The following is a 20,091-nucleotide window of genomic DNA, read 5'->3' on the forward strand; positions in this document are numbered from 1 at the left end:
TTTACCTTTCTGCCATGCATCTGTCTCCGCTGGAGAACTGGCAAGGTTTAGAGGACAGGGTGGTAGAATGGCTCCGGAGATGGACAGGACTACTCTGGTGTGTCTGCCTGCGAGGGAGGGCACTGATGCTCAATCAGCTAGTCCTGTCCATGCTCTGGCACCAGCTCAACACCCTGGTCCCGGCCCCGGATTTCCTGGCCAATGTCCGGAAGTCAGTTCTGGAGTTCTTTTGGCCAGGACTGCACTGGGTCTCTGCAGGGGTTCTCTACCTACCCCTGGAAAAGGGAGGACAGGGCCTGAAGTGCCTGCACACTCAGGTCTACTTCTTCCACCTCCAGGCCCTGCAGAGGCTCCTTTATGGTGCAGGTAGTCCGGCGTGGAGTGTACTGGCGCAATCCTTCCTCCGCTGCCTCCGAGGGCTCCGTTACGACCGGCAGCTCCTTTGTCTCTATCGGAGCGGTCTTCCGCGAGACCTCTCTGGGCTGTCGGTCTTCTACCAGGATCTCCTCCGGACCTGGAAACTGGTTTGGCCACCAGGTCCGTGGCAGTCGCCGAGGGGGTGGATCTCCTCGTGGAGCCCCTGCTACACAACCCCCAGCTCCATGTGCAGGTGGCGGAGTCCCCCTCAGTGCGCTAGAGGTTGGTCCTGGCAGAAGTCACCAGAGTCAGAGACCTCCTGGACTACGACCGGGGAGATTGGCTGGATCCCCTGACACTCACTCGGCGCATGGGGCTCTCCAGACCTTGTACTCCCCAGCGCGTACTTCAGGAGGTGAGGGCCACTTTACCACCCACTGCTCGGGTCCTGCGAGAGGGCATGCCCCACCCACCCTCCACGCCAGGCCCTCCTGACCTTTTCATCGGGCACCTGCCCCGTGGACCTACCAGGCAACCCCACCCCTTTACTGTGAGCCGGCTACACGAGTTGCAGCCAGTCCGGTTCCAGACTGCACCACAAAAACATTTGTACACGCTCGTGCTCCACACCCTTTATGTCCTCACCCTCGCGTCCCGCCCCAACATGAAGTGGCGGGACTTTCTGCCACCTCTGGAGGGTGAGGAGCCCCGGTGGGCCAGCCTGGTCATGAGGCCTGGTCCTGAGGCCCACCGGGGATGTCAACTGGCGGATCCTTCACGGAGCCGTGAGCACAGGTGTGTACTTGGCACGGTTCACTCCCCTTCCGGACACCTGCCCTTTTTGCAGCGTGAGGGAGACTTTGGCGCACGTATACCTGGAATGCGCTAGGTTGCAGCCCCTATTCCGGCTCCTCTTGGTTATATTATTACGGTTTTGGTTGCACTTTTACCCTCACTTGTTCATCTATGCACTCCCCATCTGTGGCCCCACAAAGTCGTGGGACCTCCTTGTCAACCTCCTCCTAGCCCTGGTCAAAATGGCCATCTACAAAACCAGGGAGAGCAGGTTGGCCGATGGGGTTTCCTGCGACTGTGGGGTCTATTTCCGCTCCTCCGTCCATTCATTCATCTGGGCAGAGTTCCTCAGGGCAGTGTCTGCTGGCTCCCTTGATGCCTTCGAGGAGCAGTGGGCACTGTTCGGGGTTCTTTGCTTGGTGTCCCCATCAGGTTCCCTTCGTTTAGCCCTGTGACCTCACTCCCATTCCTGTTATCTCATTAGTTGTCCCCTGCAATTATTTGGTATCACGGACCTGTGAACCCTTAGGCTGGGGGGAGGTCCTTTAGCAGTGGGCTTTGCCCACCCACTTTCCTGGATACCAACAGTTGATAAAGAAGCATTGCAATGGTTGTAATGCAAAACAATGTAGTTGTCAGGAATATATAGGTTTGGGAAAATCTGCTTCCACCAGGGCTAAACCTCTAAGGAAGCTTACTCAGCAGTGATGAACAAGGTTGAAATGGCCTCTCAGCCCCTCCTCCTAAGGAGTAATGCACATGATCACTTCAATTCCCAAAACCTAGGAGGTGCTCAAGAAAATGGCTCCACTCTCAGAAAAACTTGCCTTGAGCAGAAAGAGAAGGCTGAACTACCCCCTTTGGCGACCAATGGAGCCTCTCGAACACCTTCAGGCCGAACAGGGGATGGGAAAGAAGGCAAGGGGTCCCGGCAGAATAAAGGTTCTCAGCTTGTCCATCAGCAAATCAAAGCACTGCTCATCAAACGGTTCCACCATGCTACGCGTAGCCGTAAGGACTTCCTTGCTCAGGTACCACTCGTTCCTTCATCACCGTCACTGAGTCTTCCCTAAAGAGTCCTCAGCACTAGTGGCCACAGGGATACCTCCAGCAAAAGCAAGGGTGGTGATGATTGCGGGTACCAATGTCCTTGTGACGGCTGTTCCAATTAATATCCCAGCTGCTCTGCATCCCACACTCAAGCACACATGCACACGCTATAGCCTCCCTCCCCTCTCTCTTTCTCTTTCTCTCTCTCTCTCTCTCTCTCTCTGCAATTTGCCTCCTCCAAAATTTTTTGCTTTGATTGAGACTGTCCCTGAAATAGTCCATGTTAATAAAAACCAACACTATGGCAACTCTGGTTGCTGGTAGTGCTGGGAATGAAATGGTGGTGCCTGAGAACAGAAGTAGGTCTGATCCATGTGCTATTGCTGTCCCTCCTTTGTGTACGTGTGTTCTGAGCTTTACAGAGCTGTACACAAATGTTACTGCACATTATGATGTTTTTCCTGTTCCCTGCAGATTGTTCTCCCGGCTACTTTTGTGTTGTTAGCTCTAATACTTACAGTTATTATCCCTCCCTTTGGAGAATATCCCAGCTTAATACTCCATCCTTGGATCTATGGACACCAGATTACTTTCTTCAGGTCAGAGGAATCTTTTTTTAAAGTCGATCTCCTATCCCCTTTCCTCCATAGCATTTAGGACTGCTGGGTTACATCTGCTGCTTGGTGGGCCTGATTCCCCTCTCACTCATCCCAGAATAGTTAATTAGCATGAAATTGGCATGAGTGGACAATCCAGCCCATTGTCTGACTGCAAAAGAATGGTTCTCAAACGTTTTCATATTGTGACTGGCCTATCTCCCAACCTCCATGTGCCAAATATAGTGTTTGTATTTAAAGTGTCGTGTTCCCCTCTAGTACCTGGTCCAATTGGAGTACTAAAGCTAGGGTGACCAGATGTCCTAATTTTATAGGGACAGTCCTGATTTTTGGGTCTTTTTCTTATATAGGCTCCTATTACCCCCCCCACTCCTGTCCCAATTTTTCACATTTGCTGTCTGGTCACCCTAACTAAAGCCTACAACTTCCAACAGGTTATGGAATTGTTCCTTTAGCTCCTGTGGTAGATCTGTGCTTTGGTGCTGAGGGTTGCAGCTTCAAAATCTGCTGATGACGTGTGGTGGGGCGGGGTTGATATGCACTGTCTGGGCAATGTTAAAGAGAAGATGAAAGTAAACTTGCTTTGATGTGAGGGGTGCTGCTGCTGCTGCTTGGCTGTGTCCCTCCCATTTTGGTAGCTGCTGTTTTCCATTTCCTGGGCATAAGATTTTACATTTGTCAGTACTCAAACTCTGTTCATTACCTGCCGAACCTCTAGGTCACTTTGCAGTTTGCCTGTGACTTCCTGTGCATTTACTACCCTTTGTGCTATCCACAAATATGATCACAATTGAATTTACACCAAAGAAACACCTGGCAAAGATAAAAAGCATGCATTGTGCGGAGTGCAGAGAAACACTTTTGTTTTTAGTTTATCAGGTGAAAAATGCATCTGGAAACCGTAAGAGTCCCGGGCTGGACTGTAACCATCAGGAAGCATCAGCACTTGAAGGCTATAATGATTGTGAAGCATTTGTACAAAGTAGCTCAACTAATCCCCCAGTGGTGGGTGGAGCACAGTTTGAAAATCACTGGTAGATAGCACCTGGCACTGACAGTCAGCTAGTGTTATTAGACACTTTGTTGACATGGTTAGAATTCTTTCTTTGGCCTCAGCCCTCATCCTACTAAAAAGAGGGGATGTGATACTTGTCCTATGATTTCTCTGTGTTTGCTGAGTTCCAGTATGACAGTTTATGCTGGGTGGGTCTGAGATGAAGATCAGCATTCACTCAGGAGTGTGATGATTCCAAGCTTACAAAGGGGAGTGTGTATTTGTATTAAGTTTGTTAAAATGGGTGCGTTGATCTCAGGAGAAAATAGCCATTGCTTTGTCCTTTAAGCCCTCTTGGAATCTTTCTAAGGTTTGTGGACTTTATCCTATTAAAGAGACTAGATTATCGGCACCTGAGGGGACTCTGCCTAGATGAAGCTATGTGTTTACCTGTGTGATGCTGTCACCAGCTGGTTTTGTGTATTCTACTTCTGTAGTCTGACAGGTTTTTATACAGTAAATCTTGTGCAATCTCCTTAGCAATGAGCGGCCTGGCAGTGAGCAGATGATTTCCCTCACTGATGCCTTCTTGAATAAGCCAGGATTTGGAAATCGCTGCATGAAGGAAGAGCCTCTTCGGTAAGTCATTGGATATTCTCTCTTGAAGTAGAAATCATCTCTTGTAAGGTATAGCCAGTGGGGTGCAGATACCATACTGAGAGTGATGTGGGCTAGCTTTTCACTGAAACACCTGCAGGCACTGATGTTTGGAGATGATAACAAATAGTGAGAAAATAATGCAGTCAGGCTAAGTTATATATTTATAGATAGAAGACAGCAAAGGCAATTCCATGTAGCACCTCAGTCATATGCATGAAGAATTAAACATGAACATTTCCATTTGTAGAGCAATAAAATAAAGCCAGAATTTCCAGATCTCCCTTCCTATTTACCATGGCCTGCCCCCCTCCAATTTTCCATGGCCTAGAGCCTTTTCCCTCAGGCTCTCCTTCACAATAGCATGTTATCCCCATGGCTACAGCAATTACTTAAGTGGAAAAGTAACTGTTAGGGAAATAACTGGTAATTTTTAACTGTTTGCTCTGATAAAAATGTCAGTCACATGCTGTGCCTTGGCTCTTAAATTCTTCTCCCTCTCCCACCCTTTCTGTTCTTCCTCCTACACCCTTGCATATGTATCCCTGTTGCCTACACCCCCTCACTGTCCTGTCTCCTGCTGCCCCACTCCTGATTCCTTTCTCCTCTGGATGTTGCCAGCCCATCTGTGGCTCGTGTTTCATCTCCTTTCCTCTATATAATGTAGCAGAACTTAAGGTCAATATAGCAGCTGTGTTAAGGGATCTGAAAAATCCACACCCCTGCATGCTGTAGCTGTTCTGACCTATCCTCTGGTGGAGACGCAGCTTGGCTGACAGAAGAATGCTTCTGTTGACCTAACTACCATCATCTGGGGAGTTGATGTTCCTCCCCCTTCCGCTGCTGTAGGCTGCCTAGCTACACGGCCATGGTTAAGCCGCTATGGTCCCTGTGATGTAGGTATGGCCTAAATGAGAACAAGATGCAGCTCTAAGCATTGAGGATGGATGGGAAGGTACAGTGTGATGAGACAGCAAGGGAGGAAGGATGGTCTCAGAATAGAGAGCTAGGAGAAAAGGGTTAAAATCTTGGCTCTGCCACAGACTTAATGTGTGCCAATGGGCAAATCTCTTAACCTCACTGTTCCTCATTTCCCTGTCTGCAAAATGGGGACAATAACCTCACAGATGTGGTGTTTGAGTCATAGGTGTTTATCAAGCACTCTGAGGTTCTCTGATTGGGAGACACTCTTCTCATTGGTAATGACACACTGCGGGGGGGAATGCAAAAGGAGCAAACATCTCAACTACAGCAGCATTTTTTCGTGTGTTTATGAGCTCTGGTGAGCTATGTGACGGCACTGTTAAGAGATACTGTGTTCCTCTGTGCAGGGACTACCCATGCAGTAATATGTCAACTGCCTGGAGCATACCACCTATTCCTCCTAACATAACCAACCTGTTTCTGACCCACAAATGGAGCCCTGACGACCCTTCTCCCTCCTGCAAGTGCAGCACTCGCAAGAAGCTCACTATGCTCCCGGAATGCCCTGCAGGAGCTGGAGGCCTTCCTCCCCCACAGGTACCATGCAACGGCCACGTACACCTCTAAAGTAGCCCCAGTCAGTGGGGGGATGGGATTATGTGATAAATAAACTACACTGTCTGTATTTGTAGGGAAGAAAGTGCTTATCAAGCAAAATATATGTGTGTGAGAATCATTTGATAAACAAAATTGCTGGGTATGGAAGAGATGGGAAATACATTTTCTCCTGGTCTGAACCTAGATTCTGGATGACTGGATAGAGTTAGCAAGCAGGTAAAGTTTCAGAGTGAATCCAGGATGGCTTGTTTCAAGCCTTGCAGACTTCTGTGGAACTTTCACATGATTTCCACTCAAACCCAGTGAAGCACAGACTTGACTCAAACCCAGGTGGAACTTTTTGGTTTCAATGGTGTTGGGAATCCACACAAATCAAAGGTGGACAAAAGTTACTTTTCAGGTGAGATCCTGTGAACTGAAACCAACTGTGTGGTTTTTATGGACAAACACCCACTTGATGGGTTTAGGGACTGTAACTGGTTGGTTTGCTGTAACTGGTTGGATTTTCTTTGCCTCTCAGAGAGTGCAGCGCAGCACAGAAATTCTTCAAGATCTCACCCACAGAAACATTTCTGATTTCCTGGTGAAAACTTATCCCAGTCTGATCAGAGAAAGGTAGGGATCATTCTCGCTGAGAGGTTTCTATTTGCTTGTCACATTCCACATAGAATACACATTCGTGATATCCTCAGTAGCAGTAATATGACATAGCACTTTATTTGCTCACAGTGTACAGACCTTAACCCTCACCAGCCCTGGGAGGTGGGTAAGGATTACTATCCTTCCTGGATGGGATTAAACTGTACCAATATAAGCACTTGTATACCAATATAACTGCATCCACCCTAAGCAGCTTGTAGTGCTTTAACTATACCTGTATGGCCAGAGCAGCACAACTTTTGTGTGTGAACAAGCCCCTAGAGGCAGATCTGGCCTTAGACTTCAAGAGTACATATACACTACGGTGTAAGCCTTTCAAACTCAAGCTCAAATCTACCCCCCCACACACACACCCCTTTCCATCTACACACACATCGTTCTAACCCAGATCCCAGGATACCATGGGGGTGGAGGGTCCAAGCCTGAGTCAAGCCAGGATCCAGGGTTCAAGCCCTATTGCTTTGCAGTGTGGACTCAGCCCCACTGGACTTGTGCTCTTGACGTCCTCTGACTTTTTTTTGTCCTCTGGACAGTCAAGTTTTCCCCCACTGCACCACAAACAAAGGGGTAGAGTGATCACATTTTGGGAGGGCACTAGGAAGACATGGGATATGGGTGGTTGGACTCAGACCCACATAATGTGGTGTAGGCGCTGGAGACCCAAGGTTCAACAGTTCCTAACCTGGGGTTATGAATGAGTGTAGACGCTTAAGCCCTAGGTTAACAAACCCAGGGTCTGCTAACTTGAGTTCTTCTAACCCCGGGCTTACATTGCAGTGTAGACATAACCCAAGAGTACCTGACTCCAAGGATATGTCTACACTGCAATAAAAAACCTGCGGCACTGAGTGTCAGAGCCTGGGTCAGCTGAGTTGGGCTCATGGGGCTCAGGCTGTGAGGCTAAAAATTGCAGTGTAGCTGTTCACCCCGAGCCCAAATATCTACACTGCAGTTTTTATAGCTCCACAGACTGAGCCCCATGAGCTTGAATCGGCTGACGCAGGCCAGCTACAGTCGTGCCGCAAGTCTCTTATTCCGAGTTCAGTCTGTGCTACCTTTCCAGTACTCGCTGACCTGCTTGAAATGTCCTTGAGGTTAACTATCCTAAGGTATTGTTTTCTCACTAGCACCTACCCTCCTTAGGAGACACCATGAACTCTTGTGATGTGTTGGTATAAATCATTTTGATGTTGATTCAAGATAAAGCTAGAACAGCACCGCTGTGTGTGACCTTGCAAATCATTTGCTCACCTCTGCTTAATTTGGAGATGCTCTGTCTCAATTCTTCCCTCTTCTGGCCCTTATCCTGGTAGGAAGCTTGGCAGCAATAAAAGAGCAAAAAGCCCACTCCAGAAACTTTATGGACTCCTGATGATAAATCCCCATCTCCGTGTCATCAACACTCAGTATGCCTGTAGAGGCCTCAGTTCAGCAGAGTTCAGTTCAGCGCTTAAGTACATGCTTAATGTTCATCTGAGCCAGAGCAAGCCATTTAGGGTACGTGTCCGCAACGTTTTGGAACAAGCCTCACAGCACTGCTCAACAGACTGGGGCTAATGGAGCTCACGCTAAAGTGCTCTAAAAATGGCTGAATAGACAGGGCTTTGAAGATGCAACACGAGTTGGACCTCGGGCTCTGAAGCCAGCCCCTCTCCCTAGGCTTCAGAGCCTCCCTAGGCTCCAGCCCCAGCTGCAGCTTCAAGGCGCTGTCTATACAGCTGTTTTTAGAGCACTAGTGCAAGCCCTGCTAGCCTGAGTCAGTCAGCCAGGCTGAGAGGCTCCCTCTCGCTCCCTCCAAAATGCTGTGTAAATATACTCTTAGTTTGATCTGAAACACTTCATAATCTCCTTTTCTGTTGCAGTTTGAAGAGTAAATACTGGGTCAATGAGCAAAGGTAGGAAACTGTTTTATCAACTACAGTGGTAAATAAACAAAGCAGTGATTTTCTGTTTAACTTTAGAACCTAAAAATGTTTCCCTGAATGGGAGAGGTGAATTGTGGCAGATAGCATAGGGTAGACAAAGGGGTGGCTACAGAAACTAGTATGCTTCGTGAGATAGGGATGGAGGTCATTGGGGAATTGACAGCAGCATTATTGTATTCAACTGGAGCTGTCCCCAGCAGCTGTGAAGGCCCAAGGCACACAAAGAAACGAGCACCAGCTTCATTTTCTCCCAGGTCAGCTGTAATCTCATGTCTCTGACTCAGAGTGTTCCCATTCCATTTCCCTGCTCTGACTTTTTCTCATCCTATCCACCTATTGTTTCTCTCATTAACACCTCATGAATGCTTGAGATGCTCCCTTGCACTAAGTATTAATGAGGTGTTAAGAAAACAGTAGGTAATCAGGTGCTTCAGGTATCCATGCAGTTGGGTTATGATGTCTAAGAAAAGGGGAGGAGCCAGAATTGAAATGGTCAAGATCGTAAATTGTTTTGATCTGTAGATTTCACAAGGTCCAAATCGCTATCCTTTTTTAACTGTGTTTGTTAGAATAATCCCATCACTTTAAAATCAATATGGTTTTATCTACACTGGTAAGTTTCTGCGCAGTAAAGCAGCTTTGAGCGCTGTAACTCCTGAGGTGTACCCACTGCCAAGCCACTTGGTACGCAGAAACTGCGCAGTTCCAGTGCTGTAAAAAAACCACCCCAACGAGAGGCGTACAGCTTTCTGCACCGGGGCTACAGCGCCGCGGTGCCAGTGTAGACACCCTGGTTTATTACAGTGCTGCGATTGACCTCGGGGAGGTGTCCCTCTCTGGTCATCGGTTTGAACTCTACAGCCCTGCCCTCAAGTGACCAACTGTGAGTCCCACCCCTTAAATTCCTTGGGAATTTTGAAAGCCCCCTTCCTATTTGCTTGGTGACACGTGCAGTAGTCTTAGCGCATCTTTCCAGGTCACCATACCTGCTCCATGCACCAGGCAATCCCCCGCTTGGAGCAATGCCGAGCTGCTGGACCTCATCAGCATTTGGGGAGAGGAGCCTGTTCAGTCCCAGCTGCGCTCCAGCCATAGGAATTATGATACCTATGGACAGTTTTCATGAAGCATGACAGAAAGGGGCCATGACCGGGACACATTGCAGTGCAGGAGCTGTGGAACGCCTACCACAAGGGGCAGGAAGCAAACCACTGCTCTGATGCTGTGCCCATGAGCTGCCGGTTCTCCAAAGAGCTGGATGTGATACTCCGTGGCGACCTCACCTCCACTGCGAAGACCTCTGTGGATACTTTGGTGGCTCGCGTGCCAGTCAAGAGTGGATCGAGCCAGGAGGAGGAAATCTTGGACAAGGATGTGGAGGGGGGGGGCAGAGTATGCAGCCAGGAGCTCTTTTCTACCCCAGAGGAGGCTAGCCAGTCACAGCTGTCGGAGCTTGGTAAAGCACAAATAGGAGAGGAGGCCCCTGGTAAGTGGCTTTGATTTTGGGAATCGCTGAAGTGAGTTGTTGGGGGCAGGAGGGCTGCAGAAAGCAGGCTTGTGTCTGTATGATGCATGTACCATCACATGTTTAGTCTGAGCAGCGGAATAGGGTGTTGATTGACTCCTTCACTTCATGGAAATCTGCTTCAGAGATCTCCATGAAACTCTCATGGAGATAATGAGCAACCTGCTGCTGCAAGTACTTTGGCAGAGCTGCTGTTTCTTGCCACATTAAGAGTAACTTTCCCATGCCACTCTGCCGTCACTGGGCAGGGAACGGGGGGGGGGACCATTGCTGCATACAGGCAAGCCACATAAGGGCCAGGGTGGAAGCCGCAGTCTTGGAGAAGACCCTCCTTTGATTATCTGCTCACCCTCAGCAGCGAGATATCTTCCATAATGAACACAGCCTGTGGAAAATGTGGGGACAGTAATGATTATAAGGCCCCCCCCCCCAGTGCTAGCTGTCCCCAAGAGCCACGTGCACAGTATACTGTACAGTCCTGGAACACTGATTTCCCCTGCGGTTACTCACCATTTTGGGGCGCAGCCGGTTAGTGATAGGTGTGTGAATAGTGGCTGTGTTTTAAATCACTGAATCAGTGGTCTCTGTGTGACAAACAATACTGCTTCTGTAAAATACTGCATTTTAACTTCACAGAGATAACCCTGAGAGCCCAGCCTCCCTCTTTGTTATCGCGGGCTGAACGGCTGCACAGAATTAGAAAGCGGCCAAGAAGAACTAAAGAGGACTTTCTGCGGGATGTTATGATGCGCTATGCGGTCGAAAAACAAGAACTGAAGGAGTTGTGAGACAGCAAGAAGAGGGACCGAAAGGAGAATGCAGCATGCCAGAATGAAGTCACGGAGCAGCTCTTAAACATTATAGAGGTCCAAGTGGACATGCTCCAGCCGCTACTAGCACTGCAAACCAAGCAGCTTCGCGCCTGCCCTCTCCTGCAGTCTCTGTCACAAAACTCTTTCCCATGCGCCCCCCCGACACCGCCAACACACTGTTATCAACCTCCTGGCTCCAGTCTCTACCCGCTGCATTCCACTCCTGCCCCATCACAGTCCAGCCCTGGGGACTCCCAGTACCCACTGCACTCAACACCCACCCCTCTGCAGTTTAGCCCTGCTGAAGTACAGTATCCACTGCACTGTACTCCAAAGAACAAGGTTACATATGATACTTGGACATACACAAATCTTTAACCATCCTGGAACCCCACCTGCTCCTAGGACCCTCCCTTCCCCCCATCCCCCACAGTGCTGAAGTGTTTTTTTTGTTTGTCTCTCTCCTCCGGTTGTTGTTTTGTAATAAAAGAATTGTTTTGGTTTGAAAGCAATCTCATTCCATTAGTTGAAAGCAAACAGAGCCCTGCAAAGCAACGGGACATTTTCTTAAACCTTCATAGTGCATCGTCTGCACCAATCACAATCACCTCCTAGCATTACGAGCACTGCACTCCTGAGCATAGCAACAAATATTAGTAGCTTTCAGCTTCAAATTGCTGTCTCAAGGCATCCCTGATCCTTATGGCCCCGTGCTGCGCCCCTCTAATAGCCTTGGTCTTTGGCTGTTCATATTCAGCCTCCAGGCACTGAGCCTCAGCGGTCCAGCCCTGAGTGAAGCTTTCACCCTTCCCTTCACAAATATTATGGAACGTACAGCATGCGGTTATAAGCATAGGAATATTGTCATCGGCCAGGTCCAGCCTCCCATATAGGCAGTGGCATCGGACCTTTAAACAGCCAAAAGCGCACTCAACAGTCATTCTGCACTTGCTCAGCCTGTTGTTGAACTGCTCCTTGCTGCTGTCAAGGTTCCCTGTGCATGGCTTCATAAGCTGTGGCATTAAGGGGTAGGCAGGGTTTCCCAGGATCACAATGGGCATTTCGACTTCCCCTACGATGATGTTCTGGTCTGGGAAGAAAGTCCCTGCTTTTAGCTTCCTGAAGAGGCCAGTGTTCCGAAAGATGTGTGCGTCATGCACCTTTCCAGACCAGCCTGTGTTAATGTCTGTGAAACACCCACGGTGATCCACAAGCGCCTGGAGAAACATTGAGAAATACCTCTTGCAATTAATGTACTCTGTGGCTAGGTGGTCTGGTGCCAGAACTGGAATTATGTGTGCCGTTTATCGCCCCTCCGCAGTTAGGGAAGCCCATTTATGCAAAACCATCCACAATGTCACGCATGTTGCCCAGAGTCACGGTCTTTGGGAGCAGGATGCGATTAATGGCCATGTACGCTTCCGTCAACACGAGTCCAACAGTTGACTTTCCCACTCCGAACTGGTTAGCGACCAATCGGTAGCAGTCTGGAGTAGCCAGCTTTCACTGTGCAATCGCCATGCGCTTCTCCAACGACAGGGCAACTCTCATTCTCGTGTCCGTGTGCCACCGGGCTAGGGCGAGCTCATCACACAGTCCCACGAATGTGGCTTTCCTCATCCAAAAGTTCTGCAGCCACTGCTTGTCATCCCAGACATGCATCCCAGATGATGTGATCCCACCACTCAGTGCTTGTTTCCCGAGCTCAAAAACAGCGTTCCACTGTGGTCAGCACCTCCGTGAATGCCACAAGCAATCTTGTGTCGTAGCTACCATGCGTGGCGAGATCAATGTCACACTCCTCTTGCCTTTGTAGTTTAAGGAATAACTGCACTGCCACTCATGATGTGTTGGTCAGAGCGAGCAGCATACTGGTCAGCAGCTCGGGATCCATTCCTGCAGCCCGAAAGAGGCAGGGCGCGCAATACACAAACCGTTGAAAGATGGCGTCAAATGCAGACGGACGCACAGGGATAGCTGGGATGTGAAGCAATGAATCTTGGGACAGGACCCAGGACTCCCTCCGCCTTCCCACAACTCTTAGCAGCAGAAGAGGAAGAGATGCTCTGTGGGATAGCTGCCAAGAGTGCACCTCTCCAAATACTGATGCAAGTGCCGCAAGTGTGAACACGCTATTGTGTAGGCAGCTGACAGTGTGAACACACAACAACGGTTTCCCTTCAGCGCTCTCTGAGCAGCGCTGTAACTGCCGGCAATTTAACTGTCAGTGTAGACATACTTGCAAAACCTCTAAGAGCTACGTGGTTTGTTAGAGAATGGAGACTTACACATAAATTATGTATCTAAAGCAAACATTTACTAAGGCAGCTTTTAGTATTTCTGTTGATTAGAGAGATTTGGATATATAATATAAGTGATTGATACGAGTATGCTCTTCTGACAGGTATGGAGGAATTTCCATTGGAGGAAAACTCCCAGTCCTTCATGTCACTGGAGATCAAATTGTTGATTTTTTGAGAGACCTTGGCCAAATGATGAATATAACAGGGGTAAGCAGGAATGTTTTGTCTGTTTATTAAAATACAGCAAGCAAATGTTGCAAATATGTAGCACCAAAATCCCATTCTGCTGGCTGATTTTAGACTTTGTTTTCTTGACTTTTAGGGTCAAGCCTCAATGTCTGTTGCTAAAGAAATGTCTAATTTCCTTAAATACATGGAAACTGAAGACAACATTAAGGTATGTGGGGAGGATAGTCTGGAAACACACTGCTGTTTTGGAGCCAGATTCCAATCTGTAAGAACATTGATGTCCGTAGCTAAAAAGAGAGCTTAAATGTTATGTCTGTTATGTATGCAGTGTTGTAGTTGTGTCAGTTCTAAGATATTAGAGAGACAGGGTGGGTGAGGTAATATTTTTATTGGACCAACTTCTGTTGCTAAGAGAGACAAGCTTTCAAGCTTATACAGAACTCTTCTTCAGGTCTGGGAAATGTATTTATTCAGAGTGTCACAGCTAACTACAAAGTTGAACAGGTTGTTTACCATAAGTAGTTAATACATATTTCCAGGGACCTCTTCACCTTGAATGGTGCCTTGAAATACATGCTAACTACTTAAGCTAAACAACCTAATCCACCTTGTATTAAGCTGTGACACTCTGAGGTTATGAATATTCCACCCCCCGAGAGACACAAGTTACACCAGCAAAGCGCTAGTGTGTACGATGCAAGTGTGCACAGCGCTATGTAGCAGGAGAGCTGCTCCTGTGAACATAGCTCCTGCCGTTCATGGAGGTGTTTTTTTTTATGCTGACAGGAGAGCTCTCTCCGTCGGCATAGAGCGTCTTCACTGCACTGCCCTGCTGTAGCACTGTAAGTGTAGACATGCCCTGAGTCAGGGGTGCTGGAATTAGGTGTGTGGCAGCACCGCCTGGTTTTAAATGGTTTCCATCATATACAGGTTTCAGCACCCCCACTATAAAAATTGTTCCAATGCCACTGCTCTGAGTAAGTTTCCCAGATCTGAAGAAGAGCTCTGTGTAAGCTCAAAAGCTTGTGTGTCTCACCAACAGAAGTTGGTCCAATAAAAGATATTACCTCACCCACCTTGACTCTGTAATGTCTGTTTCTTATAAGTAATTATATTGGACACACTGGTACATTCAAAGTGATGTTTAACGTAGTAGTTTTCTATTTTGTTTTGTTATCCTGTTGCCATTCTATACACTTTTGAAGAATATCTTTCAGGTGTTAGAAAGGTGAGTTTGTAAAATCCATTGCCCCATTGTTGGAAAGCTTTTTAAAAAATACTGTTTTGGAATGATCTCACTAAAATACAGTGTGTGGGCTCCCCCTGCTGGGTCACTTCAGGTATCTAACAAACCCTCAGAGCTCAAGTGACATCATCATAGGACCTAATCACATCAGCCATACCATCAGGGGCTCGTTCACCTGCACATCTACCAATGTGATCTATGCCATCATGTGCCAGCAATGCCCCTCTGCCATGTACATTGGCCAAACCGGACAGTCTCTACGCAAAAGAATTAATGGACACAAATCTGACATCAGGAATCAAAATACTCAAAAACCAGTGGGAGAACACTTTAACCTGTCTGGTCATTCAGTGACAGACCTGCGGGTGGCTATATTACAACAGAAAAACTTCAAAAACAGACTCCAAAGAGAGACTGCAGAGCTAGAATTGATATGCAAACTAGACACAATCAACTCCGGTTTGAATAAGGACTGGGAATGGCTGAGCCATTACAAACGTTGACTATCTCCCCTTGTAAGTACTCTCACACTTCTTATCACACTGTCTGTACTCGGCTAGCTTGATTATCACTTCAAAAGTTTTTTTTTTTTTTTTTTTTTTTTTCTCTCTCTTAATTAATTGGCCTCTCAGAGTTGGTAAGACAACTCCCACCTGTTTATGCTCTCTGTATGTGTGTATATATATCTCCTCATTATATGTTCCATTCTATATGCATCCGAAGAAGTGGGCTGTAGTCCACGAAAGCTTATGCTCTAATAAATTTGTTAGTCTCTAAGGTGCCACAAGTACTCCTGTTCTTCTTTTTCCTCAGAGCTCTGCACGTTCCTGCTGACAGTTCCCATCGGAGAAGTAAACAAAAGGCAGCCATGTGGCTTCCTGCTGCTCTGTGTTAGTAGTGCAAGCTGCTTAATACACTTTTGCTTTCTGGCTCTCATAGGTGTGGTTTAACAATAAAGGCTGGCACGCCCTGGTAAGCTTTCTCAATGTAGCCAACAATGCAGTCCTGAGAGCCAATCTGCGGCAAGGTCAAGCTCCTGAGGAATATGGGATCACTGCAATAAATCATCCTCTGAACCTCACCAAGGAGCAGCTCTCAGAAGTCACTGTGTAAGCTGCCGTTGTTTCCCTGGATCCTTTCACACATTTATTTCTCTTCCTCTCCATTCAGCCTATTCCCACCCCCCACTTCCTCCCTGAGAGCTCAAACACCACGTTGAAGCTTGAGTGGTATACTTTAATTCAGGGCGTATGTTTTTATGTGCCATTTGCTCGAGGACCCTTTTCTTCAATATCAATTATCATAGTCAGAAGTTAGGTATAAAATCTCTTCTGTGTTCTTTGCCTGTGAGATTAGCTCATTACTGTTCCTTGCAGAGAGACTCTCCCATCCCACCTACAGGCTATTTCCATTGGTAATATAACTATGGGTGTAGACACGCCTGTGCCATGTATCAGAAAAGCCAGAGTAAAGGCATCATAATTTGGCTCTTAGGTGCCCACAGGTACTTGGTGCTATACAAGACACACAGTCAAACATAGTCCCCAGCCCAAGGAGCTCTCACACCATGGCATTTTCACAGCTGTGCATATTCCTTGTATTGGGTCTTTTATTAACCCACATTGCTGAATGTCTCTGTCTGGCTGCACCTGAGTGACAGTACTGTCTGTAACAGCCCGGCTGCCTTGAAGGGAGCGAGTGTCATGTGGGTGTTCAGGGAACAGATTGATCTGTGTGTGTGCTTGTTAGTTACAACCCTGAACTTAACGCCACAGAATATACTAACAAATTCCCAATGTCTGAATAATCCTTGATTTACAAAATACCCTTGTTATGGCTGGATGTTAAAATGACCTGTAGTTTTCAATGATTTCCTGATGGTGTTAGCTAGTATGGGTTGTACCTGCTTGTGCTGGCTCAGAGCTCTCTAGTGGCATTGTGAATTACTTTCACTCTTGCTCATATGGTCCTCCCTCCTCTGCTTTGTTGCAGGCTGACCACTTCGGTGGATGCTGTTGTCGCCATCTGTGTGATTTTTGCCATGTCCTTCATCCCGGCCAGTTTTGTTTTGTATCTGATCCAAGAACGGGTGACAAAGGCCAAGCACCTCCAATTTGTCAGTGGTGTTAGCCCTGCTGTTTACTGGCTAACCAATTTCATTTGGGACATAGTGAGTGACTGCTAGTTGGAGCACTTTGTCTAGAGCTATTCCTGCGTTTGGTTTAGCTTGGAACTTGTAGACCTGTTTAGTGAGGTAGATCCCAAGCACAGCAAACTATTCATTTCTTAAAACATTCCCTGGGTAGCTTGTACTAAACACCTTACTGGTTCCTAATTCATTTCAAATGACTAAATCAAGTCCGATGCACGGTTCGTTGTTCAGCTGAAGAAGCCAGAAGTGATCTAACCTCATGGATTTCCAGTGCATACAATTGTATCTTGCTGTACATATCATTATATTGTATTGTTGCAATATAGAATAACACAGTCACCTGGGCTAGTTTACAGCTGTGCTGAGCGCCTGGCTTTCACTTCCCAGGCCAGGAGGGAACATAGCCTGACTGACTTAGGCTATGTCTACACTGCTGCAGCTGTGCCGCTGTAGTACCATAATGTAGATGCTTCCAACATTGATGGAAGGGTATTTTCCATCAACGTAGTTAATCCAGCTCTCCAAGAGGTGGTAGCTAGGTCTTTGGAAGGATTCTTCCATCAGTCTAGCCGTGTCTACACCAGGGGTTAGGGGCAACTTAACTACAGCAGTCAGGGTGAGAAATTTTTTACAGCCCCGAGCAACACAGCTAGGGGGATCCAATTTTTAAGTGTAATTCAGGCTTAAGTGATAGTGGACTCCAGAAGTAGCCCTGTTCCAGCCCTTCTCATTTAAAAAGAAGAGAGTACATTAGGATTGGGTCCACAGGGTGTGTAAAACATGAGCAATTGAAGGGATCCTCAGGGGTTCAGGTCGGGCCTCACAGGAAAGGTGTAGAGGGCAGTAATTTAGTGTCTGAGGGGGAAAAAATAGATGGTCTGGATTTTGTACACCATACTGAAACAGACAGTCATGCTAGCGTTCCATCAACTTTTAAAATAATTGCGAGTAGAGTTGTTTGTCGTAGCACTTGGAAGAATGTTCTAGACATATTAGCTACTGTTTCTTATGCTATAAAAATGCCTTTCCTTGTGGCTAATGAACCTTTGATCGTTCTGGTCATATGGTATTACTAAAGTAATAAACTTAAATATTGAGCAGGGGAATGGCTGAGCTTGCTGTCACGTTATCCTCCTATCTGTATATAGCAGCAGTTCAACTTAGTGGAGTGAGGCCAACAAGAACTGTTCTTTTAATCTGATTTATCTGTGTTTCTATTGCCCCAATACCTTACATATATGTATCTGTTACATACGTTAGAGTTTACAGTCCTCATCCTGCCAGCCCAGGCTGGAAATATAAATCTATGAAGTGCAGTTAGATTTCCGTTGTTCCCCAAATAGTATGACATCACCATCACCCTGGACAAATTTAGTGTCCTAGGAACCTGCTAGGTAGGAAGATAAGGAAACCAAGCAAGGGATTGTTAGGGAATCCTGAGAAATTCTTGTACTTTGCATTGGGTTACATTGAGTCCCTGTCCAAACACAGACATGTGGGCGCATGAGTAGGAATGAGGGTCTCTCAGGCCTGGTCTACCCTACAGAGGAGCCCCGCTGCCCTGGGGGTTACAGCCGGAGTCCCTCCGCCTGGCTGTCAAAGGCAGCCACAGACAATGTAAACAATACAGTGTCCACACGGACACTGCGTTGACATAACTACATCGACTGTGGGGCTCCGGCTGTCAGCTCCCCACAATACCCCATGTCAGTCGGTATAGGCACGCCTGGTGAGGATGGAAGGAGCATAGAGTGGACACACAGAGCCGATTTAATTACTGCAGTGGCTGTAGGTCGACTTAACTTAAGTCAACTTAATGTTGTAGCGTAAACATGCCCACAGAAAGAGCTGTTGCAAAGTACTTCTCTTCCCCACACACCAATACCATGGACAACTGGGGAGGAGGAGTTGTGCCTCTCTGAGGCATGGTGCCTCCATGCAGATCACTTTCAAACTGCCCCTTCTGATGGGCTGCCTGCCAGCTAAAAGCATGATCTAACCCATTATTTCCAATGCCCGTCAATTTAAAACCATTTTGGAGCAGACCAATAGGTCTGGGAATGTTTGCAGCTCTACAGGGCTTACACATCACACTTCTTCCTTTGCTGTGACAGGTGAATTACACAGTGAGTGCTGGTATGGTTGTGGGTATATTCATTGGATTCAAAAAGAAAGCGTACACGTCTCCAAGCAATCTCCCTGTACTTATTGCATTGCTACTTCTGTATGGGTAAGTCTTCCATGCAATTTATTCATGTAGAGTCCATTAAGCAGGCAGTGATCTTTATTTTCATGTTAGAAACAAATTTTGGGTTGCTTAGCTTGGTAGTGAGTGATGTCTAGTTTTAAAGAGGTATAATCTAGTGGGCACAACAGAGTACTGGGAACCAGGAACTCCTTGGTTCTAATCCCAGCTCCAACAACAACTCACTGTATGGCCGTGAGCAAGACACTTAACCCCTCTGCCTCAGTTTTCCCATCTGTAAAGCCAGGACATTATATTTATTTACTATCTCACAGGGATGTTTTGAGACTTAATTAACTAGCCAGTTGAGCTGGACAGGATTTGGAGGGAAGGAACTTTTTATGGCTAATTATTAGTAATAGTCATTATTATAGTAGGGCACAAAGGTCCCCATCCGAATTGGGGCTCCATTTTGCTAGACACTGTGCAACCACAGACAAAGACAAAGGAGGCAGTGTAGCTTAGTGGGTAGAGTACTGAACTGGTACTCAAGAAATCCAGGCATAATAGTTGCTTTGTTCACTAGGGTGAACTTGGTGAACATTTCATCTCTCTGTGCCTTGGTTTTTTTATCTATCTGTAAAATGCAGAAGTATACTGACCCTCCTTTGTAAAGTGCTTTGAGCTCTATGGATGAAAAGTTCTGTATAAGAGCTAGGTACTAAAGAGACACAGAAAGGCTACAATTGTAGGCTGACATAAGGATTCTGTCCCCAGCTCTGCCATATGCTGCGAAATGGGTGTACTAATGTTTACCTACCTCACAGAGGTGTTCAGAGTCTTAAAGGTGAAATTGGACTTGTGTGTTGTTCTGCTGCCTTCTGATGGATAAAAGTCTAAATGTTTGGGTTTGGTTTTTTTAAACCCATATATTTTGTTTATTTTTTACCCCTAGAAATGCCAGAAATATCAGATCTTGTTTTCTGAGGTTTAGCTGAGGTACTTGTTGGCAATCTTAAATATCTAGTGTCAACTTTTTCAGCCTCTAACTGAAGGGGTGGAATATATTCAATCTTTAACAA

At 46.9% G+C, this 20,091-nt stretch overlaps 1 protein-coding gene across 1 annotated transcript in view; it reads left to right on the forward strand.

The window, feature by feature from the left end:
* ABCA4 (ATP binding cassette subfamily A member 4) overlaps positions 1-20,091 on the forward strand; it is a 128,599-nt gene that overhangs the window by 91,328 nt on the left and 17,180 nt on the right. Inside the window, exons 28-38 of the mRNA XM_054037008.1 lie at positions 1,939-2,183; positions 2,677-2,801; positions 4,354-4,452; positions 5,802-5,991; positions 6,533-6,627; positions 8,535-8,567; positions 13,339-13,444; positions 13,560-13,634; positions 15,612-15,781; positions 16,665-16,842; positions 18,939-19,054. Coding sequence (XP_053892983.1) covers positions 1,939-2,183; positions 2,677-2,801; positions 4,354-4,452; positions 5,802-5,991; positions 6,533-6,627; positions 8,535-8,567; positions 13,339-13,444; positions 13,560-13,634; positions 15,612-15,781; positions 16,665-16,842; positions 18,939-19,054 — 1,432 coding nt within the window. The remainder of the gene's footprint in view (positions 1-1,938; positions 2,184-2,676; positions 2,802-4,353; positions 4,453-5,801; positions 5,992-6,532; positions 6,628-8,534; positions 8,568-13,338; positions 13,445-13,559; positions 13,635-15,611; positions 15,782-16,664; positions 16,843-18,938; positions 19,055-20,091) is intronic.

Source organism: Malaclemys terrapin, chromosome 8 (genome assembly GCF_027887155.1).
Source record: "Malaclemys terrapin pileata isolate rMalTer1 chromosome 8, rMalTer1.hap1, whole genome shotgun sequence".
In the NCBI taxonomy this organism is placed as follows: Eukaryota; Metazoa; Chordata; order Testudines; family Emydidae; genus Malaclemys; species Malaclemys terrapin.